The sequence below is a fragment of the Molossus molossus genome, unplaced genomic scaffold (assembly GCF_014108415.1).
Source record: "Molossus molossus isolate mMolMol1 unplaced genomic scaffold, mMolMol1.p scaffold_m16_p_5, whole genome shotgun sequence".
Classification (NCBI taxonomy): Eukaryota; Metazoa; Chordata; class Mammalia; order Chiroptera; family Molossidae; genus Molossus; species Molossus molossus.
Window position 1 is genome coordinate 12,696,826 of NW_023425388.1, and position 25,130 is coordinate 12,721,955.

The 25,130-nt window shown below is 44.5% G+C and overlaps 1 protein-coding gene across 3 annotated transcripts in view; it reads right to left on the reverse strand.

The window, feature by feature from the left end:
* Positions 1–25,130, reverse strand: part of LOC118617115 (minichromosome maintenance complex component 3 associated protein) — a 51,685-nt gene that overhangs the window by 17,446 nt on the left and 9,109 nt on the right. The window contains exons 4-20 of one of the 3 annotated variants that reach the window (XM_036242735.1): positions 24,559–24,637; positions 24,159–24,303; positions 22,812–23,002; positions 20,315–20,454; positions 16,810–17,007; positions 16,128–16,396; positions 14,370–14,532; positions 11,817–11,977; positions 10,798–11,039; positions 10,319–10,527; positions 9,494–9,594; positions 8,072–8,203; positions 7,293–7,406; positions 5,613–5,765; positions 4,085–4,282; positions 1,881–1,949; positions 1,663–1,800 (exon numbers count right to left, since the gene is read on the reverse strand). In XM_036242735.1, the coding sequence (XP_036098628.1) occupies positions 1,663–1,800; positions 1,881–1,949; positions 4,085–4,282; positions 5,613–5,765; positions 7,293–7,406; positions 8,072–8,203; positions 9,494–9,594; positions 10,319–10,527; positions 10,798–11,039; positions 11,817–11,977; positions 14,370–14,532; positions 16,128–16,396; positions 16,810–17,007; positions 20,315–20,454; positions 22,812–23,002; positions 24,159–24,303; positions 24,559–24,637 (2,702 nt within the window). The remainder of the gene's footprint in view (positions 1–1,662; positions 1,801–1,880; positions 1,950–4,084; positions 4,283–5,612; positions 5,766–7,292; positions 7,407–8,071; positions 8,204–9,493; positions 9,595–10,318; positions 10,528–10,797; positions 11,040–11,816; positions 11,978–14,369; positions 14,533–16,127; positions 16,397–16,809; positions 17,008–20,314; positions 20,455–22,811; positions 23,003–24,158; positions 24,304–24,558; positions 24,638–25,130) is intronic. The other 2 variants (XM_036242736.1, XM_036242737.1) reach the window with 2 other exon arrangements.

Here is a 25,130-nt window from a genome sequence, read left to right on the forward strand (position 1 = left end):
AAATTTCTCAGGCCTGGGGCCTTAAGAATTCTTGGGACATATATTTCCTAATGAATTTGCAAACCAGAAGACAGCTATTTTAAGAAATGAATCATTTAAATACTTTTAAAACACCACAACTCTCCTCTTTGCTCAGCTATCTTGAGGGATAAACTTTAAGATGTTCTTTTTCCTTAGCCTATATATATGTTCCTGCTTAAAAAGTAATGTGTTCAGAGAGCCTAATTCCTTCATACATTGCTGATAGAAATGTAACATGGTACAGCCACTAAGGAAAACAGTTCAGCAAATCTTCAAAGACTTAAACATAGAGTTACCACACAACCTAGCAATTTCATTCCTAAGTATATACCACCAAGAGAACTGCTAGCATATGTCTACATAAACACTTACACACAAGTGTTCATAGCAGCATTACCCATAATAGCCAAAAACTGGAAACAACCCAAATATGCCCATAACCGATGAACAAATAAAATGTGATATATTCATTCCATGGAATATTATTCAGCCACCAAATAAAAAGGACTGATACATTCACTACAACATGAATGAACCTAGAAAATATTTACGCTGAGTGAAAGATGCCAGTCATAAATTCCACATCCTGTATAATGCCATTTATATAGGATGTCCAGAACAGGCAAATGCATAAAGACAGAAAGCAGATTAGTGGCTGCCAGGGGCTGAACATAGGGAGGAATGGAGAGTGACTGCTAATAGATATGGGGTTTCTTTTTAAATAAAAAAAATGTTCTGGAATTGGATCATGGTGATGGTTGTACAACTCTGTAAATATACTAAAAACCAGTGAAATGGACACTTTAAATGGGTAAAATTTATATGTGAATTATCTCTCAAGAAAGCTGTTAGAAAAGAAAGTAACATGTTTTATATAGTTGCTTTAAAAGTATGCAACCAGCCCTGGCTGGTTTGGCTCAGCGTTAGATGTTAGAACATCAGCCTGTAGATCAGAGAATTCCAGGTTCGGTTCCTAAGGGCACGTACCTTGGGTGCAGTTTGTCCCCAGCTCCAGCTAGGGTCGTGTGGGTGGCAACCAGTCGATGCGTCTCTCTCATATCGATACTTCTCTCCATCCCTCCCCAATCCCACTCTACCTGAAGATAAATGCAAAAATGTCCTCAGGTTAGTGTAAAAAAAATTAATTAATTAATTAAAGCATGGAAGCGATTTGGTTATTAAAAATAATGCCATGTCAATGTTTTGGATTTCTTTTTTAAAATGCCAAAAAATTTTTTCTAAGGAAAAAAAAAAACAACGGAACTATAGCAGACAAAATGTAAACTGTCTTCCCCAAGACTCTAAAATGAAGCAGGCTCTACGCAATACACCCCAGCATAGCATTAAGTAACAATCAACTCTGAAATGCTTTTGGACAAAGACTACTGCCAAGTTTACAGAATAAAAATTTAAATAATCTAAAGTGTCAACTTCAAATCACAAACAAAACAGATTGCAAGTCTAAGCACCCAAACATAAACCTATACATCGGTGTTCCCACCATGCATGAGAGGAACACACTGCTGTGACACCCTAGTCACCCCTTGTATCGCTCCACTGCCCAACACTCTCAGAGAAGTTGCTCCATCTCCCCAGGCTGCTTTCTCTGCATCAAACCCCCAGAGGGAACCCGTCCCTGACCTGCCAGGACTCCCTGGGGACTGCTCTTCTCCATAGTTGGGCAACACCAGCACCAGCTTCCAAAACACATGCTCCCTCCTACCAGGGAGGTGCTCAGTCACAAGGAATGGCAAGTCCAGGGGCGCCCACGCTGCATCACTAGAAGAAACAGAGCAAGGCAGGTGAGCAGGTGCTCAAGCCCCAGGTAGGAGCAGCACGCACAGTAGGGCAGGACAGACCTCAGTAGTTGCTGGTGGAAGTACTGGACCTTCAACTGGTGTGCAGTCTTGTTCCTGAGCCACCTTAGCCTACAAAGAAAGAGAGAACAATAGCTGCCTACATGAGGCAAGCTCATTGCCCACGGAAGGAACCTAATAAGTATACTGATGTTTTCAGTAAAATGAACTGGTTAGTAAGTATCTCCAGGTGGGAAATACTTAGGAGACCAAGAAAATTTTTTCAGTTAAGCAGATCAGTCAGAAAACCTGTTCATTCCACAGACATCAATTATCTACCATGTGGCCCTGGCCAGTTTCGCTCAGTGGTTACAGCGTCAGCCCGTGGACCATTGAGTCGCGGGTTCATTCCGGCCAAGGGCACCTACTTCGGTTGCAATTCATACCCATCCCTGGTTGGGGTCATGCAGGAGGCAACCATTCCATGTGTTCCTTTCACATCAATGTTTCTCTCTCTCTCCCTGACTCTATCTGAACAAAAAATGGAAAAGGTGTCCTCGGGTGAGGATTAAAAAAAAAAAATTATCTGCCCTGTGCCAGTCATGGAAGACAGCAGTAAACAGACAAAATTCCTTGCCCTTGAGGACACCTACTATCATGGGGAGAGACATCCCTCTGCGAGCAGATGGTAGGGTAGGCACAAGGGTGTGCTGTGATCTCACATAGGGTGGTCAGAGAAATGATATGTGAGTAAAGGCCTAAAGGAAATAAGGGGAAACAGCATGACAATTTCTGGGGGAAACATAGAGATGATGGCCATGCCAAGGCAGGAGCAGGCGTGTGTGCGGAGAATACAGGGAGAGCAGTGGGGCATGAAGGGGGGTGCGGGGCGAGGGTTGCCATGCAAGGACTCAGGAGCAACACAGATGTCAACTAGAGACATAAGGTGACCTGACTTGATTGTGGTGGTGAGAACACTAGGGTGTAGGGGTCAAGGGTGGAAGCTGGCAGGCAGACAGGCTGGCAGCAGAGGTGGTGAGGGCAGTGCTCCAGAATGATGAGTGTGAGTCCAGGTGTATGACCTAAGCCCACAGAGGACAGGCTGATGTCCTGTGAGCAGGCTGGAGTGGGGCAGACTGGGTGAAGATTAGGTTCTGACATCAGGTTGGGAATTAGATACAGAAATCTGGAATTCAGGACATTACAGGAGCCTTGGCTGTAGATGCACTATGGGAGTTGTCAGTGTGAAGGACAGAAAGAGAGGATCAGAGGAGGGGGCAGAAGGGAAGAACAGAGTGCAGGGGCTGTGTTGAGAGGGTGTGTGTGAAGGATTGGGGAAGTGGGGGTGGGGGACAAACAAAGCAGCCATGACTTTAGGAGGAGACCAGGCCAGTGCCAAGCTTGCTATGGGTCAAAGAAGAGCACCCTGACCACAAAGAGTGCATCTGAGACAGGTCAGCACTGTCACCCACTCCACTTACAGATGCAGAAACGCCTCAGGAATCTAGGTGACTGCAGTTTGTTGGAGTCAAATAAGACCCTGGAGATGGTTTTCAGAGAAAATGTCCCGTGACAGCCCAGGAGAAGACGAGGGATGCCATGAGAACCAAACGTTGCACTGCTGCAGCCCCTCCATGCTGCCTTCTCCCAGGCTCCCCACTGGGAGGCTCGTCTCAAAAGGTGACACTGGCATGGCTTGAAGAGAGAGGCCGAGCCCTGCATAACCAGCACTGGATAGCTCAAGCAAAGACCTGGGTAAGGCCCTGCAGAGTCATATATGCTGAGGTTGACTGGGAGGATCAGCAGGGAGGGCCACACCAAAGGGGCACAGTAGGGAGCCCAGGAAGAGGAGAGACTGGAGGGTGGGAGGTGGAGTGGCTAAAATGCTGCTGCAGAAGACAGAGGGAGCCAGTGAGTGATGTTGAGTGAGGCAGCAGCAGAAATGACAAAGCAGAAGAATACGAAAGCACAGGAAACGGAGTGGGAGTGAGCTCACATGGACCTCTGGCTCCACCAATGAGAACAGACATAGTATATTCTTCATCCAGGAAAACAGGTAGTTCCAATTAAAATTCAATTACCAGGACTCCAAGTGTTTTAAGGGGAAAAATATAAATCAAAGCAGGCAGAGCAACCACATGTCCAGAACTGGAAGGAAAGACCACCTTGTCTGTCTTCATGCTCCCTGACTCCATCTATATTATCTCCAAACACACAGGTGGAACAGGGTGGCACTTAAGAGGGGCTGTGGCAAGCTGAGCACTAACCTTGTGCAGGAGATGCCCACTTTCCCTGCATGGCCAAGGTCCAGGAGGCCCTTGGCCAGGTTCTCCTCAGCAATGGGACACTCTGCACTGGGCACCAGTGCCGTCAGCCGATCATTCACATCCACACAGCAGGGTGCTGCAGGGAAGGCCCGCATCTGGCGCCTCAGCTTCTTTCGGGCTGCGACAGCTTCCCTCCACCTGGAGGACACGCCAACATATCATCACTGGGTGTGTTAAAGGTTCACCACTGGGACAAATGCAAAAATACGCTCTGGCACCATTAACACGGGAACACATTTTTTGGCAATGTTCAATTTTTTTCAGCAACAGTCCTGAACCTAAGAAATTGGAATTAAAACTCAAGGGGAAAAAAGTTTAAAAACAGAAACTCAGGCATGGGAGAGGCCTGAAGAAAATGAGTGGTTGTAAACAAAAACATTACTGAACTTAAGAGCTAATGCTGACCGCTCTCTAGAGGGTTTGGGAATATGGATACAAATACAAGGTACATATACCCTTGACCCAGCAACCACCATCGATGGAAATTTATCTCCAGACACATGTGCACTGTGTGTACAAAGATGGTTACTATAGTACTCTTTCTCATAGCTAAAGAGAGAAATTCATGTGAGAGTCCATCCAACAGGGGTCAGGTGGGTCATTTATAGTGCCACTGACACCTGGGAAAGCTGACATGCTACTGTAATCAGGCCTCCACCTTCTAGCAAATAGAGGAAAGAATGGCTGGGCACAGAGCTGAGAACACACTCCTAGCTGTGCTAAGACCAACAAAAAAAGGACATAAGGTGTCTGGTGGGTACATAAGCAGCTGCTGCTTCTGAGGAGAAAGACAGAATCTCGTGGAATAGAGACTCATTGCTCACTGTGTTCCCTTTCATAGGGTTGCAACTGCCAAAGAATACTAGTACTTATTTTAAATTTTACATGAACTGAATCACCATACAAAATACATAACACATATATGCCCAGTTTAAAGATTAATGATTGAGTCAAACACCCACTTCCTTTCATCCGGCTGAAAAGCAGCACTCATGATGCCCATGGACCCTGCTTAGTTACACACCCTCTCATCTCCATAAGTAACCACTATGCTGAGCATATGTGCATTATGTTCCTTCTTTTCTTTAGTGTTACACTACTATATATAAATCCAAAAGAATCTATTTGAATGTACACTGCTCATATGTTGCATACATTTCTCTAAGCAATGCTTTCATTATAAATTATGTTTTGCATGTAGCTGTAATTTGCTTGGCTCTTTAATGGCCATCTCCCTGTGTCTAGCACAGTGGGTAAACGATAGAAAGCAACCTATAAATATTTGCCAATACAGAACAATCCCCTCTAATCTAATTCCTTACTTATCCCTTTAATATACCCTTTAGGAGGAACATGTAACGTGGGTGTTCACGCATGCATGTACATAACTGACAATTTCTGAAAATATAATCTTTGTAAAAAGACTCCTGTGTGCATGGATTTTTATCAGTATGGACACATGACTCACCTCTGAAGATATTTGCAGTAGCACTGAAGTTCCTGGAGAGTTTCCTTTGCAGTCTGGAAAATCTCCTCTCTGAGAAACAAGTCTACCAGATGGGCACAGACTTCCTCACAGCAACGGGCCATGCGGACCCTCTGGTCTGTCTCCACTGCACTCCTAGGGAACAGGGCCACAAGCATGAGAAACACCACACCCAGGGCCCACACACACTGAGGGCTTGTCTTGAAAGTACAACAGTCCATGTCCTTTATATTGAAATGAAATTACGTCACCCTGGCCCATTTGGCTCAACGGTTAGAGCGTGGGCCCTCGAACTGAAGGGTCTCAGGTTTGATTCCCGCTCAAGGGCACATACCTAGGTTGCAGGTTGGATTCCCGGCCCTGGTTGGGGTCATGTGGGAGGCAACCAATTAATCTCAATCAATCTCTGTCTCTTTCCCCTCCCTTTCTTCCACCCCATCTAAAAATTGATGGGAAAATATCCCCGGGAGAGGATTAACAACGACAAAAAGAAATGTAATTACATCTTTGCTGCAAGAGAAGCTTTAAGATTTTTTTTTTTACTTAATGTACAGCCATCTGGAAAGAATCACCATACAACAAACATAACAGAGAAAAACAAGAGTGGTATAGGGTACTAGGTTATAGGTCTAATGGGGCCCTTGGAAATAGTCCAGAAATAAACCTTTTCTTTAAAATAACGGTTAGAAATTTTAGTTTTTAAATGACCATTAAGACATCTTCTCATCAGCAATATTTGTTGTTTGCAGTTAGAAGTGTCTCAAGTACTAACTGGCAGCCTGTGGTCATACAGCAATGGACCTCAGATAAACCATTATGTGTAAGAGAGATTTTTACAACAAAATTCTACCAACCAAGGCAGCAGAGAGGACTTTATCAACATTTAGTCACAAAATCAAAGTAGCTTAAAAACACAAGACCCATTTCCAATAGCCACCCTCTTGGGTGAGGTGCTGTCCAAGTCTCCCGGAACCAAGAAGAGCAAGTTCCCTGCATATCAATGAGTCTTGGGTTTACTTATCTCCTAACACCCCTTTTCTTGGGATTAAGGACATATATCCATCATTTGTGAAGTCTCTTACTTATAGTAAATACAGAAACAGATTCTCAATTAATAGACATGGAAAGAAACATTAACACACTTTTGCCTCCCTGCTCCGTCCCCACCTGCACTGGGAGCTGCGATCAGTGCTAAGTCCGGCACCTTTGGGGGCTATCTCCGAGAGCTTAAGCACGAGGACAGATTTCCCTACACCACTGAGCCTCTGTCTTCCCTGAAGCTTGGCATGGAAACCAATAAAGTTCTTAAGTGAGATAGCTCCAAAAAATATTTTAACATATGAGATAAGAGAAGAATCTTCTACTTGAGAAAAACTAACAGTAAATAACCTGGTATGGGAGACTACCAGTAAATTCTTCTGCAGCACATCCCCATGCCCAGGGCAGGGTCCACAGTGAGGATAACAGTAAAAGTGAGGCCCTCTCTGGAGGCAACACACATATAGTGACAGGGTTCTAGTGTTTGGCTATCCAAAGATATGTATGCTCCTTGTCAAAGTGAAACCCAGCCAGCCTGAGCTGCAGCCTGACCATAGTCTAAATGACCCTCCTCCTTCCTGCCAACCACTCCTCTCATATCGCAGGATTCGGAACGTCACTTACTTCAATTCCTGGGAGCAGGTATCCCTCACACATTCCATCACCACCAGTTCTGTCAGCTCTGCAACCAGGCCCTGACTCATCTGAGTTAACATCAGTTCTCTTTCTTGTTTCAACCTAAGGGTTTAAAAAGAGGAAAAGGCACAGGGTAAAGTTTAAGAATAAAAATAAGTAATATCAGCCCTGGCCAGTTTGGCTTAGTGGTTGGAGCACCAGCCTTTGCACCAGAGAGTCCCGGGTTCGGTTCCCGCTAAGGGCACGTACCTCAGTTGCAGTCTGTCCCTGCCCAGGCTGGGGTCGTGTGGGTGGCAACCACTCGATGTGTCTCTCTCACATCAATGTTTCTCTCTCTCTCTTCCTCCCTTTCTCCCTCCTGCTCTATCTGAAGATAAATGCAAAAAGTCTTCGGGTGAGGATAAAAAAAAACACAACAAAAATAAGTAATATCACACTCGACCTCACAAATGGAGGTTGAGTTGTGCTGCCTGAGTCAGCAGGCCTGACCCTCTGATCCCACCAGACAGACCACACAGGGGCCCCCACTCCAGCCCCACTGACCACCACCCTCCCCGCACCCTCACTGGCAAGGGGCTGCTGCAGCTCACAAGGTGGTTGTAGCCTCAGGACCCCCATCCACTCCCTGGGCAGAAGTGTATAAGGGCGCTGGGTGAGCCTTGGGTCTGATGCAAGGGACAACAGCAAGAGCATCCTAGACCCAGTTGGGTTCTCTCTTATGTCTACACACTGACCCCCATTACACTGCAAGGATGAGACACACTCACCTCTCCTCTTCAGCCTGCCGCCTCTCTTCCTCCTTGCGCTCCCTTTCCTTAGCCATTTCTTCAGCTGCAATGTGCCTCAAAATGCCTGTGGTTGCAGCTGTTAACAACTCCTCCACAGCAGCACTGGAAACACTAGACAAAGCAAAGTGGATAGCATCCTAAATAAATAAATAAGCAAAAGCCAAGCAAACCACATAACTAAACTTTTAACACTAAGAAAAAACAACTTATTTGGCTTTCAGCATAAAAATTAAACCCATGGGCCTTGGCCGGTGTGGCTCAGTGGTTGAGCATCATCCTATCCACCAAGGGGTCACTGGTTCAATTCCCAGTCAGGGCACATGCCCAGGTTGTGGGCCAAATCCCCAGTGGGGGGCATGCAGGAGGTGGCCAGTGGATGTTCTCTCTCATCGATAGTTCTATCTCTCCCTTCCTCTCTCTCTCCCTAACATCAATAAAAAAAAAAATTTTTTAAAAAGACTATATGTTTGAAGTATTAGACAGAATCAGATAAAGAAAATTTATAAATGTAGTTTGAAATATCTAAGGAAATTTTACCATGGTGTAAAATGCGGATGGTGTAAAATGTTTAAAAGGCCCTGGCCAGTTTGGCTCAGCGGTTAGAGCGTCAGCCTGCGGTCCGGAGAGACCCGGGTTCGGTTCCCACTAAGGGCATGTACCTCGGTTGCAGTTTGTCCCCGGCCCTGGTTGGTCGTGCGGGTGGCAGCCACTCGATGTGTCCCTTTCACATCGATGTTTCCCTCTCTCTCTCTTCCTCTCTCTCCCTCCCTCTCTGTCTGTGCAAAAAATGGAAAAATGTCCTCGGGTGAGGATAAAAAAAAAAAAAAAAAAAAAATGTTTAAAAGGATTTAATCTGTCAAACTTATAAACTTAAACATATCCTAAGATGAAATGAGTATTTTTAGTTGGGGGGTGGTGCTTGGGATATTTGTTTTTATTGAACTTATTGGGGTGACTTTGGTTAATAAAATTATATAGGTTTTAGGGGTACAATTCTGTTAACACATCATCTGTATATCGTATTATGTGTTTATCATACCAAATCAAGTCTCCTTCAAGTATTTTTCATTTTTAATAGAGAATTAACTAATTTTGATTTTACTAGAATTTTACGTCATGTTTAAGGTTTAAAGAAAAATAGGTTTTTAACTTACAATTTTAATAAACCTAATGTTGTTCAAATGCAGACATGAATGGAAACTACATGCCAATGACAAACAGAAGGTCAGAAACATGAATTACACCCACCTAGAGACCAGGACCAACATTTGAGCCTGTACAAATGGGAAACTGCAATCTTTTGCTGAAGACAGCAGCTTTGTGAGAGGAACTGTCTGGAGGGATGGAATGTGGTCCCAGTCAGTGCAGACAGCTTCAGAGCAAAATGGGTACCCCACTCACCCCAGAGCTGTGGTTGCAAAGGCCGCCCCAGCAGCGCCAACCTCCTCACAGTCCCTCTGAAGAACTTCCTGGATGAGCTCATCCACCACCTGTGCCAGGTCCTAAAGAGATCAGACGGGAGGTCAGCCATGCCAGTAGTGACAGACTGAGCTTGTAACCAAACAATCTGATTCCACAGCCTCAGGGCACTGAAGTCCTTCATAGAGCCATCAAGTTCTCATAGAACGCCAGTCTAAGCAACAGGTGGCGAGACCAAGTCTACAACCTGTGTGGTGGACAGGCCCTGTTCGACCCCCGAGAAGGCCTGTCATTGGGCATGCAGTACTACCTGTGGTCCCCCCATCCCTAGTCAACAAGTCCAGTGGTTTTTCAATGAGCATGCTGAGCACCATTTGGAGCAGTCACGTAAGGGCACACGATGGCGCTGAGGTAGGACAACCATGGACACCACATGTCTTCAGTGCTCTTGGCACAGGAAGCACTCAACTCAGGGCAACACTTATTTTATCAACAGCATTAGGTTCATAAAAACCCTTCAGCTCATGCTCCAAAGTTCCATCTGTGACCTTTCAAAGAAAGACATGGGCAACAAGGTAGAGACCTGCACATCATCCCTGCTCTCAGACCCTCAGGCTCCTCATCTGAGACACAGACTAAAGCTTTGTGGACCAGGTCACAAAGTGAGACCTGCCATGACTAGTCCAGAACATTCTAAGGTCACGTGTGTAACCACCTCAGTGGATTCAGTCTACAGACGATGGTCAGACTGGACATCAGATGCTGATAGATGTTTGTGCACAACGAGCTTCTTGAAAGACCCCTTACCGCATCAGAGTACACAGGCTCAGGCTTTGCAGAAAGCAGCTCTGGCTGCACAGGGGGTGGCATGGGGGGTGAGAAGAGGCTGGGTGCCGCACTCGGGGTCGGTACTGGCTGGTGAGGCAGATAGGGCAGGGCAGGCACCGGGATGGGAAGAGGCTGCAGGAGGGCAGGCGGGGACGCCTCAGTACCACACTCCTCTCCTCTCCCCCGACCTGGAAGAGAACAGGCAAATGTGAGCACCAAGGACAACCTCCAGGCCACCCACAGTGACTTTAAGGACCAGCCACCCTCCCTGAGCTTCACAGTAAGAACCAAGCAACATGACACCAGGGAGCCTTTTAGGCCAATCTCAGGGTGAAACACTGAGCACTGTGCCAACATCCACATCTAGACCCCAAAACAAGATAGATGCTTCTGGCTCTCAAGAGGCTTCCTAGAAGAACAAGCAGCCAGTTCCCTCCCATAGCTGCATCTCCACTCACCTGCTATGTCCAAACCGGGTCTCTGAGTGCCCACAGGCAGCTCCGCGGCCAGGCTTTCCCCGACGTACTTGTTCTGGGAGTTAAAGCTGCACATGGGGGTATGACGAAGGACAGGAGGCAATGGCCCTCCGTTCACAATTTCACCAACTGACACCATCAGCTTCCTGGTAATAAACACCGACTTCCTGGCCTTCAATAAACCCTCTGGTTCCAAGAATGAGGACCGGTTCAGCTCGACATAGCTACCCAGACCACAAAGAACCCAGAGAGAGACAGCACAGGTAAGAGGTCAGCCTTCACTTCCCAGTACCTAGCAAAAACGCTAGAAGCCCCCCTCTCTGTCACAGAGTCACCAAACAGCCACGTGGAAATCAGGAGGGAAGCAGCACTCACTGCTGCCGGCCTATGTGGGAGCCACCTGGCGTAGCTGTTAACAGCCACGTATACACACTCTTGGCTCCCTTCAAAGCTGCCACGTCTCCATGGGGACAGGACTACAGGTACCATGCAGGTGGTGAAGTTAGAGGAGAGATTGGGAAACCCAGCTCAGGGCATGCCTATCATATTTTTTATCATGATGCCATCTTCTGGAAGAGGATCTGCAAGGCTCATCACGTTCTCAGAACACTTAGACTCCGAGCAGAGAAGCCCCTGGCCTGGCCCAATGGTGCCTGTCTGGGCCATCAGAGTTGGGTGGTGGTGTCTCACAGGCCAGCAGAAGCTATGCTCAAGGGACAGAATAAGGAGGCCCTAACCTTTCACTTAAGTTCTTCAGTAACTTGTGCAAAGCACTGATTTTGGAGTCACAAAGAACTGGGTCTGAACCCAATCTGCTCACAAGCAGTACGTGATCTGGAGATATTTCCCAGCCTCTCTGAGCCTCACTATGTATACTATGGAGGCAGCAAATGAAACGTGCCTTCTCTAGGGCCTAGCACGTCGATGGCACTTCCTAGTCTTTATCAGAATTAAGACAAATGGAAAGAGAGAGGGCCTGCAATTTCACTCTCAGCTCCTACCCATCAGAAACAGTGAGACCATGGTAGTTGAGGAAGTCTGTGGCCTCTTCGCAATCTCTGAAGAGTAGCATGCGCACCACGCTGTCCAGGGGAAAGATGGTGGATCGCTGTGTGCTCACGGTGTATGCAATGTTGAGTGCCCGGAGAGCATCCCTGCGGATCTGAAAGAAGCCAATTACTGCAGTCTCAAAGGGTCAGTCACCCCAGGACCACAGAAAGGCTGGCAAAGAAAACAGGGCTCCTGCTGTAGCTCAGTCCCTCTGGAAAGCAACCTGGTATTACGGGTCCCAGGCTTGGTGATCTAAGGCCATTTGCTCAGTGAAAGATGCCCAGGAATGCATGCAAGGAAACAACTTCGTACACAGAAAAGATTAACCTGAAGGTGTTATTTGTAAGAGAAACTAGAAAACAAACCACCCCACAGCAGGACATTGAAAGTAAACCATGCAGTGTCCATTCAACAAAAAGCTGTGTAGATGCTAAAAATTACCACAGCCCTGGCCGGTTTGGCTCACAGTTAGAGTGTCACCCATGGACCAATGAGTCACGGGTTCGATTCTGGTCAAGGGCATGTGCCTTGGTTGCAGTTTGTCCCCAGCTCTGGTCGGATCATGTGGGAGGCAACCAGCTGATGTGGCTCTATCACATCAACACTTCTCTCTCTCTCTCTCTCTCTCTCTCTCTCTCTCTCTCTCTCTCTCCCCCCCCCCCCTCCCTCCCTCCCACTCTCTCTAATGATAAATAGAAAAAAAAAGTATCCTCAGGTGAGGGATAAAAATAAAGAAAAAGATAAAGAAATGCCAATGGAAAAAGCAAGACATAAAATTAAGAATCAAAGACAAAACTGCTTCATAGCATTATGATAAATGCTTTTTAAAGAGACAAAGGGAAAACAAGAAACTGCTAATAAAACTTGTGTTGCGAGGTAGGACTCTGGGTGGCTTCTTCCAGTGTTCTTTAACTAAATCAACCAGTATTCAGCAAGTGTTTACTTCATGCCTGGCGTTATTAACGCTGAGACTACAACAGTGAACCAAACAAAATCCCTGTCCCCACATAGCTGATGTGTTAGGGAGAGAGCAACGTTGAACAAAATGAAGTGTATAAAATACATAGTACATTTAACGGTAACAATACAATAGAGAGATAGGCAGAGGAGGAGGACAGGAAGCACTGACAAGGTTGGGCCCAGCCAAGAAGGTGGAAGCCAAGCCTAGATCTGGAGGATGTGGCCTTGAGTGGCTGTGAGAAGGAAGAATACTTAGAACACCAAGTACAGAAACCCTGAGGCAGAGGATACAGGGCCTGGAGGGCTGGAGGCACTACTATAGCAACAGCCCAGTAAGGAGGAAGCAGGAGAGGTGGCCCAGGGATGAGGGACGGTGTACACTTAAAGTTATTAATATGAGCACAAATGGTGAACATTCTAATAATATTAAATCATTTAAAAAATATTAACTATTAGTTTTATTTATCATCTTCATGGAGTTCCCCAAGTGGCACATTGTTATAAACCTTTTCATTTGTTCCAGAATTTCAGTTCTGTTGGCAACTGTCAGATCTGACACTTACGGGTTTAGTTCACTGTTTACAGGAGGACTTTGTGTGTGACCAAGAAGAAAATTGACCTGGAGTCACAAGAACCAGCAGCAGGCCCCTGAGATCTCCGGAGCAGCCTCTTCCAAACCCAGGGGACCCCAAGTGCTCTCAGCAAGGACTCCTGCTGGTAGCATCCTCCATCCTGCGGTGAGGGAGCGGCACAGAGTGTTCACCGTGAAGTAGGCATGGGCTAAAATCCTGACTGGAGATTCCAAGACTGGGAGCTCACTCTAGGCAAAGTCCCAGGTGCCCGCCTTTAAACCCAAAGCACAGCACAGCATCAACAAAGAGCACGCACTTTGAGATATTTATTGAAATGCATTTAGCATCATCAGGCTCACTCTAAAAATTTAAATTAGTAACACTGAGAATTTCTAAGTTAGAGACTTTGTGCATGCAGTTTTTTGCTTTTAGATTTCTTTATTTCCAGGGAGGATAAAGTGCTAAACTCTAGTTATATGGTTCATTTCTCTTATCTAAACTCTTATAACAGTATTTTTCATTGCCTTCAGTGATCAACAATGCCAACCTCTGTAGAACAAGGTAACACCAGTGACCCTGGGGGGTCATGAGGACTGCACGAGTTAGCCCAGGACTTGCCTAAAACATTCATAGAGCCCTGACTGGTTTGGCTCAGCAGTTAGAGCGTTGGCCTAAGGACCAAAAAGTACTGGGTTCGGTTCCCACTAAGGGCATGTACCTCGGTTGCAGTTTGTCTGGGGCCCCGGTTGGGGTCATGTGGGTGGCAGCCAGTCGATGTCTCTCTCTCACATCAATGTTTCTCTCTCTCTCTTCCTCCCTCTCTTCTTCCCACTCTGTCTGAAGATAAATGCAAAAATGTCCTCAGGTGAGGATTAAAAAAAAAAAAATTCATGGAATAGAGAAGCATTTAAATATCATGAGTACTAATAACCTGCTTTACTCTAATTCTGCAAGTACAGTAATATTACTCACCTGATTAAAGTAGCAATGTAAAAGACAAGCATTCAGATAAGAAGCTGACTGGACCAGTTTGAAAAATCTCACAAAATTATTACTGTTCAATGCAGCAAAAGCCTGAACAGCAAATTTCACTTCAGAGGAGTTTCTAACAGGTGGATGGAACTGCTGTACTTCTCTGTTAAGCAAAGGAGATTAAAAAAACCTTAGGTTTTTATTTTAAATTTTATTTTAATTAGACAAAATATCCACAAAAGTAGATCTGACGAAAAACTAGATTTCAATCATACTGAGAAAGAGTCTTAATGGTGACATATGCCATTAAATTCATTGTTTCCTAACTTCAAAGCTGCTACTCTTTCTTGGACCACTTTGATAAAAGATTTTCTTTTAAGATGATGAATAAAGTAAACAAATTCAAACAGCAATTTAAGAATTGATTATCTAAAAAATACTTTAATCCCAGCTGACTGCCAGCTGTTTGATGGCAATGTCTAAGAAACAAAATTTAACTTTTTGTTTAGAAATAAACCAATATGACTAAATTAATCAAGATAGAGAACACATGCCAATCACATATGAAAAGACTACACAGCCACTTTCCATGACAAGTTTACCTCCAAGGCTTAATTTTAAAACTTAAAATCAATTATACATCCAGATAGATGTTCTGTGACAAGGTTCTTGGGTAAAATGTCAAGATAAAAAGGAGCCCTGGCCAGTGTGGCACAGCTGGTTGGAGCACCTTTCTGTACATCAAACGATGAAAGGTTTGATCCCCGGCCGGGGTATGCACAGGAGACAACCATCATGTTTCTCTCTCCCTCTCAAATCTATTTTTTTAAAAAGCTTTTAAGCACCCTGACCAGTTTGGCTCAGTGGTTAAAGTGTTGGCCCGGGGACCAATGAGTCGCAGGTTCGATTCCAAGGGCACGTACGTAGATTGCGGTTTGTTCCTGGCCCTGGTTGGGGTCATGCGGGAGGCAACCAGTTGATGTGTCCCTCTCACACTGATGTTTCTCTCTCTCTCCCTCTCTTTCTACCCCCCTCCCACTCTATCTAAACAGAAAAATGTTCCCGGGTGAGGATTAAAATATAAATAAATAAATAAATGTGTTTTTTTAAAAAAAGCTTTAAAGGGAAAAAAAGAGCTTCAGCATAAATAAGAGAATCTTGGAACTAAAGGAAACACCAATTATCATTAAGTCCAAATTACCAGTGACAAGAGTAGAAGCTCAGAGGACTCCGCGAAATTTCTCATATATCTATATACGTGTCAGACTGGGATTTAAAACTCATTTTTTCTTAATATCACACCCTTAGCATGTTTCACACAAGTTTTCCCTCTCCTGTTACTTATATCTTTGTTGATGTGTGTGTGCACACATGTACTAGGAAATACGCCTGGATACAGCAAATTGCTAACCGCTGTGATAGGGCACCGTAGGCATCGCTGTCCTGGTTCACTTGCCTATTCTGCTCATCGGGCAGATTCCTTCCCTCATATTCTCTCACTGACCAGGAGAAATTATTCTCAGGAAAGATTTAGAGCCAACTTTAGATGTGTTGGTGTCAGCACACATTCCCATCCTGCTCCCAGTGACTCAGCTCAACAGACTATACAGCCCAGCCCAGGCTTTTTAACTGTCATCCCACATTAAGGACCAGAGTCAACTTAGCATTATCAGCTACTGCTATCCCAACAGCTCTTTTCCTGTTTTTACACCTTGCTTTCCAGACAGCCTAGGCTAGCTTTGAAATTTGAAAATTCACCTTAGGATGTCCCCCTTGTTGAGATTGAGCAGCACATTGTAGCCCTGGAATTCAGCTTCGCTGGCACAGTACACACCCTTGTTCCTCAGGTCCTGGTACATCTCCTTCAGGCTCTGAAGGCATTTGGTCATGTTCTCATTGTTGATCTTGGCATCAAAGGAGGACATGGGCTCCTCACACATGAAGTGAGCACAGTGGATATGAAGCCGGGCACACTTCTCAATGAGGGACACCGTCACGGGATCACACAGGTGCTGCTGTGTGATGTCCTGGCCATAAGCAAGAGCGGAATATTACACATGCACATACATATCTCATACACACCCAACTGGCTTGTATACATGCATGCACACACACACACACACGCACACTCTCTCTCTCACACCTATGAATGTGTGTCTCATATACACAGATCCCATGTACATATTCCCATGCAGAGAAAAATCACTAGATTTTAAATAATCACTAAATTACTACTAGAAAAATCACGGTTATTATCTGAATTTCTCATATTTCAATTTGAAACAAAGCCCATAAAGATCATTTTAATGAGATTTTGTAACGATTCTAAATAATAGTGTACTTTTTGTTATAAAATATAACTGAGTAAAATGACAAAAACTCTCTTTCACCTTGGAATTCACATACATTTTCTAGTTTCCTAATCAGAAAAGGCTGATACCTTCCGTATGCCCCGTGTGCGGTTCCACAGGAAGTCATACCAGTCCCGTAGGTTGCCCTCCTTCTGGTCCATAATCTGGGTCACCAGGTAGTCCATGGTCCTGCTGAGCACTGCTGAAGGCCGCAGCTCATGTGGCAGGGGCTCCTCTTGATCAGCTGAGGAGCGACTATACTCCTTGACGGCTGCTGCGTGGTCCACCTGAAGACACAGAATAGGGACAAGCAGCTGGGTGGCATGTGCAGTCAGCCTCACAGCAGCTGTGCCTTAAAAAGGGGAAATCACACATTCTCTCTCTCTCTCTCTCTCTCTCTCTCTCTCATACAAGATCAATACTACAGAATACAATTTTTATATGTAAAATTTCTGTTTGACAGTGACAATCAAAATTCAAAGATAAAATAAATCGAGAAACATATTTTGAAAATAAGTGGCCATCACATCAAGAAGCAGAGGAATATAAGTGAAGACATACCTGCTTGGTTCCAAGCACAGTAGTGTGATAGGTCAAGAACTTTAAAGTACTTTCAAAGACCTTAGCCACACTCAAACAACAGATTAAGTCTACATAGACCAGGAATGAAATGGAAACAAGAGAGAGGACTGGCAGGTGGGGGGGACAGGAGGATAGAGTAGCAGAAGCAGGGGCCTGGTGGGGCCAGGTCCAGTTGGCCACCAGAGGCTTGGAGCTACATCTTCCACCAGCAAAAAGAGGCTGAAGACATGTGGCCTAGGGCAGAAGCATTGATGTCCACAGGTCTGGGCCCTAGGCATCCACTGCAAGCTGTCATCACTGTCCCATGGGACAGGACCCCAGGGACTCTGCCGTGACAGCTGCTGCCTGACTTAGGGCCTTGATTGGGTAAAGACAGCTATAAAATCACCAGCCAGAAGAGGAAAAGACTAAAAGCAAACTAACAAAGAATAAAAGAACCGCCATGGCCAATTTGGCTCGGTGGTTAGAGCGTCGACCCGTGGACCAGAGAGACCTGGGTATGGTTCCCGCTAAGGGTACGTACCTCAGTTGCAATTTTGTCCCCGGCCCTGGTTGGGGTCGTGTGGGTGGCAACCAGTCAGTGTGTCTCTTTCTCATAGATGTTTCTCCCCCCCATCTGAAGATAAATGCAAAAATGTCCTCGGGTGAGGATTAAAAAAAATAAATAGCCCTGGCCGGTTTGGCTCAGCGGTTAGAGCATCGGCCTGCGGTCCCGAGAGACCCGGGTTCGGTTCCCGCTAAGGGCACGTATCTCGGTTGCAGTTTGTCCCCGGCCCTGGTTGGTCGTGCGGGTGGCAGCCACTCGATGTGTCCCTTCATGTCGATGTTTCTCTCTCTCTCTCTCTCCCTCCCACTCTATCTGAACAAAAAATGTCCTCGGGTGAGGATAAAAAAAAATAATAATTAAATAAATAAATAAATAAATAAATGGACCTAAACAATTTGGGAACATGAACTGGCACATGTTCAGGAACTTGAAGAAAGGTCATACATAGCCTCTGATGTAGTTAACTATCTGAAGGACATAATCTAAATACCTTAGAAGCATTGGTATGCCCAACTGAATTAACATAATTGAAAAATTAGAAAGTCTAGCTAATGATTGCAAAGTGGGGAGATTTGACAAAATGATATAACTAAATAACATGCTGTCATTTAAAAATGTTTATAGCCTGGCCCTGGCCAGTTTGGCTCAGCGGTTAGAGCGTCAGCCTGCGGTCCAGAGAGACCCGGGTTCGGTTCCCGCTAAGGGCATGTACCTCAGTTGCAGTTTGTCCCTGGCCCTGGTTGGTCGTGCGGGTGGCAGCCACTCAATGTGTCCCTTTGACATCGATGTTTCTCTCCCTCTCCCTCTCCTTCTCTCTCTCTCCCACTCTATCTGAACAAAAGAATGGAAAAATGTCCTTGGGTGAGGATTAAAAAAAAAAAAAAATGTTTATAGCCTGGATATATTATGAAGTGTGGCTCAGTGGATTGAGGGTCCTCCCATTGCCTGAGAGGTCCCGGTTCCATTCCTTGTCAGGGCACAAGCCCAGGTTGCAGGCTTGATCCCCAGTAGGGGGCATGCAGGAGGAAGCTGACTGATGTTTCTCTCTCTCCCTTCCTCTCTCTCTAAAAATCAATATAAACAACATGGAGGGACCTGGAAAGTATTATCCTAAGTGAAACAAGCCAAACAGAGAAAAACAAGTATCATATGATCTCACTTATTTGTGGAATATAATGAACATAACAGTCTGAGGAATGGGACAGTCCCAGAAATGTGGAAGTGGGGTACAGACTGACAATCCCCAGAAGAGAGGGTGGTGGGGGAGAGATAAACCACAGAACTTATATGCATGTATGCATGATCAATGGACATGGACAACAAATCCGGGGACAGGGCGGGGAGGGGAGAGGAAAGGGGTAATCAGTGGGGGAAAAAAGGAGAAACATCTGTAACAAAAATAAATTAATTAAAAAAGAAACAAACTTTAGGACTCAAGAAAAAATTATAAACATATTTAAAAATAAATAAAAATATTTATAAAGAGTTCCTCATAAGGAAGAAAATGTTCATGCCCTGGCCAGTTTGGCTCAGCAGTTAAGAGCGTCGGCCCACGGACCAGAGTTTGGTTCCCGCTAAGGACATGTACCTCGGTTGCGGTTTGTCCCCGGCCCTGGTTAGAGTTGTGTGGGTGGCAGCCAGTCAATGTATCTCTCTCACATCGATATTTCTCTCTCTCTCTCCCTCCCACTCTATCTGGAGATAAACGCAAAAATGTCCTTGGGTGAGGATAAAAAAAAATGTTCATGATATAATTTTAAGTGAAAAAAAAAATCATACAGCCCTGGCCGGTTTGGTTCAGTGTTTAGAGCATCGGCCTGCAGTACAGAGAGACCCGGGTTTGGTTCCTGCTAAGGGAATATACGTAGGTTGCAGTTTGTCCCCAGCCCTGGTTGGGTCCTGCGGGTGGCAGCCACTCGATGTGTACTTTTCATGTTGATGTTTCTCTCTCTCTCTTCCTCTCTCTCCCTCCCGCTCTATCTGAACAAAAAATGAAAAAATGTCCTCGGGTGAAGATTAAAAAAAAATCATATAAAATTATATCTAGAACATAATCTCAAATGTGCAAAACAAACATAGAAAAGGATAGGAATAAAATTGTGAAAATAAAAAATGCAAGAGTTTTTTATTGTTTATTTATTATTAAGGAAGGGAGGGAGGTAGAGAGGAACGAAGGAAGAAAGGGTCAAAAGAGTTTTTTAATTTATTAAATAAATCTGCACCTACATCTTATATGGTCCTAGCACCTTAAACAAGATTGCTTAGTACACAACTCAAAATGCAAACAATGTTAAATGAGTATTAATAGCACATCCCACCATACTCTAAAAGATGTATCAACGTGTACAGAAATTATGGAAGAATAAGCCTTCCCTCTCTGCACACGCCACTTCCAACCTGACACAGCCTGACAATTAGTTACAGACAGTGGCCTGCAGGGGATGCCGGGGGGCATAGGGCTCTACCTGGTCAGTCCCTGGGATCACTTCAAATATGCTCAGCTGGCTCCGAGTCTCCCGCATGTACCGCTCCTTCTCGGGACACATGTCAGGGCACGTCCCAACAAAAGTCCTTGCTTTGTCCAGGTCAGTTCTTTTCACCCGAGCTAAATGACATCAAGTGAATAGTAAGAACATACCACAGTTACTAAGAATTCAGAGAAGTGCGTTTTCATAACGGTAAAAGGATTCAGAAAGCATATTTTCATAATGGTAAAAGGAAAAATAAAAATATAAACAAACATCACAAAAGAAAAGAAATGTTTTTAAAACACCGGGCCTCAGGGAAAGAAAAGCATGATCTATCCGAGGGAAGGCAGGGCATCAAGGCCTGTAAAGACCCCAAGGCTTGCTTGTCTCTCCAGATGGATCTCTTCACTGCACACCACAGGCAGAGGGGTGCACATTGTTTCGGGCTCCTATAATGACAGTCATGCTGCAGTATGTTTATTAAAAGAATTAATTATTTAAATATAAATATTCAAAATATATTCTAAAGTATTTCATCACATTTTTAAATATAACAGGAATCACATAATGGAAGTTACCTGGTCCTGACCCGAATAAAACACTACTATTATCCACAGAATTAAAATAATTACAAAAGGCCCAGCCAGTGTGGCTCAGTGGTTGAGCACTGACCCATAGACCAAGAGGATGCCGGTTCAATTCCCAGTCAGAGCACATGTGGGGTTGCGGGCTCAATCCTCACTGGGGGTGTGTAGCCAATCAATGTGTCTCATTGGTGTTTCTATCTCTCCCTTTCCCTTCCTCTCTCTCTAAGAATTGATAAAAATATATTATCTAAAAAAAAAAAATACTTTTAAGACAAATAAATAAAATAATTACAAAAGTATCTTTTAAATAAAATGGAACTTCACAACTCAAAATATATACGTCTTATTTTTATTTTTGAAAATTCCAATACCTAGTAATAACCCTATTTGTAATATAGAAATCACCAAGTCAGTGACATGATTTACGACGGCAGCTTTTATTACAGTGCTAAAGAGACACTGGTATTATTCCACTGATTCACAGCTTTTGAAAAGAGAAAAATCCGCCCTGGCCAGTTTGGTTCAGTGGTGAGAGCATCGGCCTGTGGTCCAGAGAGACCCAGGTTCGGTTCCCACTAAGGGCACGTACCTCAGTTGCAGTTTGTCCCCGGCCCTGGTTGGGTCATGCGGGTGGCAGCCACTTGATGTGTCCCTTTCACGTCGATGTCTCTCTCTCTCTCACTCTCTCTTCCTCTCTCTCCCTCCCACTCTGAGCAAAAAATGGAAAAGTGTCTTTGGGTGAGGATAAAAAAAAAAAGAAAAGAGAAAAATCCTACAGCTAAAATTTAATTTTAAAAAAACTTTGCAAAGAGCACATATGCCTTTTTCTTTTATTTTTTTTCACTGCACAGTTTTAATGTTAATAGAATACTTACTTTTGGAATTGGTAATACATTCACATGGTTCAATGTATAACAGGTATAACAACATCCAAAATAGAACACACCTTAACATCTTATTCTCCCTCTCTGACAATCACCATGAACAGATCCTTTCACATCTCCCGTGACTACTTTATGCACACATAAAACAAGTATGCTTACATATGGACACAACACACACACAACTTTTCCCCCTTCTTTGTACACAAATGGTAGCACACTACAGACTTCCTGCACCTTGCTTTTCTCACTTCACAATAAATCTTAATGAATTTCCACAAAGAAGTCCCAGTCTTCTATTAAACTGTTTACAATCTCACTGTGTGTCCAATCTTTGCTGCCACAAACAACCTTACATATGAGTCACACACTCCCTGAAGGATACATTCCCTGGTCGTGGAATGCTGAGTCAAAGGCATAAGTTTTCTTATGTCTCAAAGATCCCACCCATTTGCCCTCCTCTGCAGGAGCCTGAGTTCCCAGCCTGCCCCAGGATGCAGCATCTCCATGGGGTGTCATCTGTATCACTCACTGTGTGATGGAGAGATCATCTTTCCACAAAGTTAAGAGCCCATTCCGGATACTTCCTTTTCCTCCTCCTCATGTTTCCACTGAGTTTGGTCTTTTTCATACTGACATGCACAGGACTTTCTCTACTAGGCAGTTGACCCTTTATGTGAGTTACATAGACTTTTGCCCTGGTTGACATTTCTTAGTTTTACATGTGGTGATTTCTGTCAAGTAAAACTTTTATTTTTTACATATGCTTTCTGAATGTCTAAAAATTGCCCTTTAAACTATTTAATTTGGGATGGATCAATGATTTGCAGGCTTTATTCCAAAAATAAAATAAAATCAAAGACACATCTGCGTCATATCCTTATCTATTCACTCCCCAAGAGACTAGTAAACAACAAAGATTGCCTGTGGCTCATCAGAGGCCCTGAGACTCAGCAACAGAGGAACCCATTCTCATCATGACCTTACAAGGGTCTCTGGACCTCTACAGAGAGGCAGCCACCATACCTTGCCGCATGATTCTGTCCCTCTGATCAAGCAGGCGGTACTTCTCCTCAGATGTCTCAGCCACAGTGCCTATCAGCATACTGAGGGAGGACACACATAGCCCAGGACCCTCAGAGCCCTCGGAGCCTGAGTCAAAAGAGTCTCCCTCAAATGGGTGGACCTTCAGAAGACCTGGCTTCTTCACTGGAGAGCTACATACAAAGAAAGCAACACATTAGGGCCTTGTGCCCTTTCGGCATCTGTACCATTTCCACTTCCAAAGACTTCCCTTGTCTTTCAAGATTTTCTGTTCCACTAAAAGCTGATAAACTACAAACACTGAAGTAAGACGAGCCTTGATAATGCTGGTGATGAGCAAAAAAGTGTTACTCATATTATTCACTGTGATTTTTTAAATTTTAAATATTTCATACTTCTTTTAAAATGAGATAAGCCCATTTAAACAACTGAAATGAATATTTATAGATTTCAATCTCAAAGAAATAAAATTCAACCTGAAAAAAAAAACTACCACCATGAGGAAATATCACGCCTACATGTTTTCATGCATTATTTCATTTCAGTAGAAGAATGTACTATAAAAAAAACTAGGTATTTTCTCATAGCTTCCCCATTTTCCAGCTGGAAATTCTGTGAACTCAGAATTCTGTGAACTCGAATGTCAAAGAAAATGTAAGGGTTGAGAAAGGAAAAAGCAAAAGCAAATCAGCAACTAAATTGTTAACTGCAAAACAGAAAGTGAGGAAAACAATACATTGGCCAAAATAGGTGAAAGATTAAACAGAAGACCGATGGAAGCAGTCCTGCTGTGAAAAGGGGAGGAGGAGGAAAGAGGGAGTGTTGGAGAGAGACAGCTCCCACTGGCACACACCATGGCTACCTAGTTTATAATGCAGCCTCACTGTGATAAGCTGAACCTATAAAAAGCCATGTTGGAAACTGCTAGAGTGGCTATTAGGAATATACAGTTATTATGGCCACTTAGAAGTTTAAAGGAAAAAGGTGAATGCTTACACATTTACATGTCAGGTAGAACCGCAAGACAGCAACTATATGATATGTGGGAGCCAGTCAGATGATTGAGGAGGCCCAGGGCCTCTTCAGGGCACTGGCAAGTGGCTCTCAGTCAATCCTCTTATGTCCTTCCCCACCCCCAATCCTCTTCACTCTGTCCTCCTCTCCTCCTCCTCCTCCCCATCATCCCTAGCCCCTAGTCAGGTGTCAGCATATCACCCCACTTCCTTTCATGCTTTGGCAGGACTGCTGTGAAGTCCCTCCTGTTTGCTGACATTAGAAGTCCAAGAACCCACATGCATGTCAAAAAGTCATAGGAATGACCAGCCGCACCTTTTATTCATGAGGCTGCCGGCTGCAGCCCTCCCCATGGGCTTGCCAAGAGGGGAGTGCTGAAAGGATGTGTCCTCGGTGCCCTGGCTGGCTTCACCCTCACCTGATTTCTTCTCCTTCAGGGAAAAAGGTTTCTTATTGGGACCTGAGGATGCAAGAGTCAGAACAGTGTTTATGATATCACATGTCACTTGACATTGACTTTTTCTCTTTTTCTGAGAAAGAAAAATTCTTATAACTGTTACATAAGGTTACAAAAGAGCCCAAGGAAACACTATGAGACACAAGAATACACTCAGACCCAGGCCCCCATTGGCCTTGGGGAAGGGCTCCCACTCAAAGCTTAAAGGACTCTGCACACAAAGCTTAGAGACAGTGTAAAGAATATCTAAACACTCACTTATTTTCTTCTTGTGCCAAAAGATAGATATGTCTTCATGCAAACCTTTCCCCTTCTTCCTGGCCAGGGCTGCAGAAGCCTGGAAAAGTCCACAACACAAAGTGTGAGGTATCAGGAGACCACAGGAAATGAGACTCAATACTCAAACGCAGTCAGCAAAAGTTCACCCAACAGAGCAACACCTCCACCCACTGCATGTCTGACCATGCTGTTAGCCTCTAGCCTTGGGAGCCACAGTCCTTGCCTCCCTTACCTGTTTCACATCTGATATTTGCTCTTCTTTTTTAAATCAATGACTTTACTGTGATAGAACCCATCACCTTGGCCCCACTGGCATTTGGGAAAATGATTCTCACTATCTGATAACACAGAGAGATACAACCAAGTCACACACACAGAGGGAAGCTGCAGAACAATACCCATGGGGGTACAATGTATCACAAAACACATAAAACCTAGTATGTGTTAGTATACCTACAGATATACCTATGAAAATGTCCAGAAAAATACACCCCACACTAGCAACTGTACTAGCTCCTCGGTAACAGGAAAGATGAGGGTGATCAGGGACC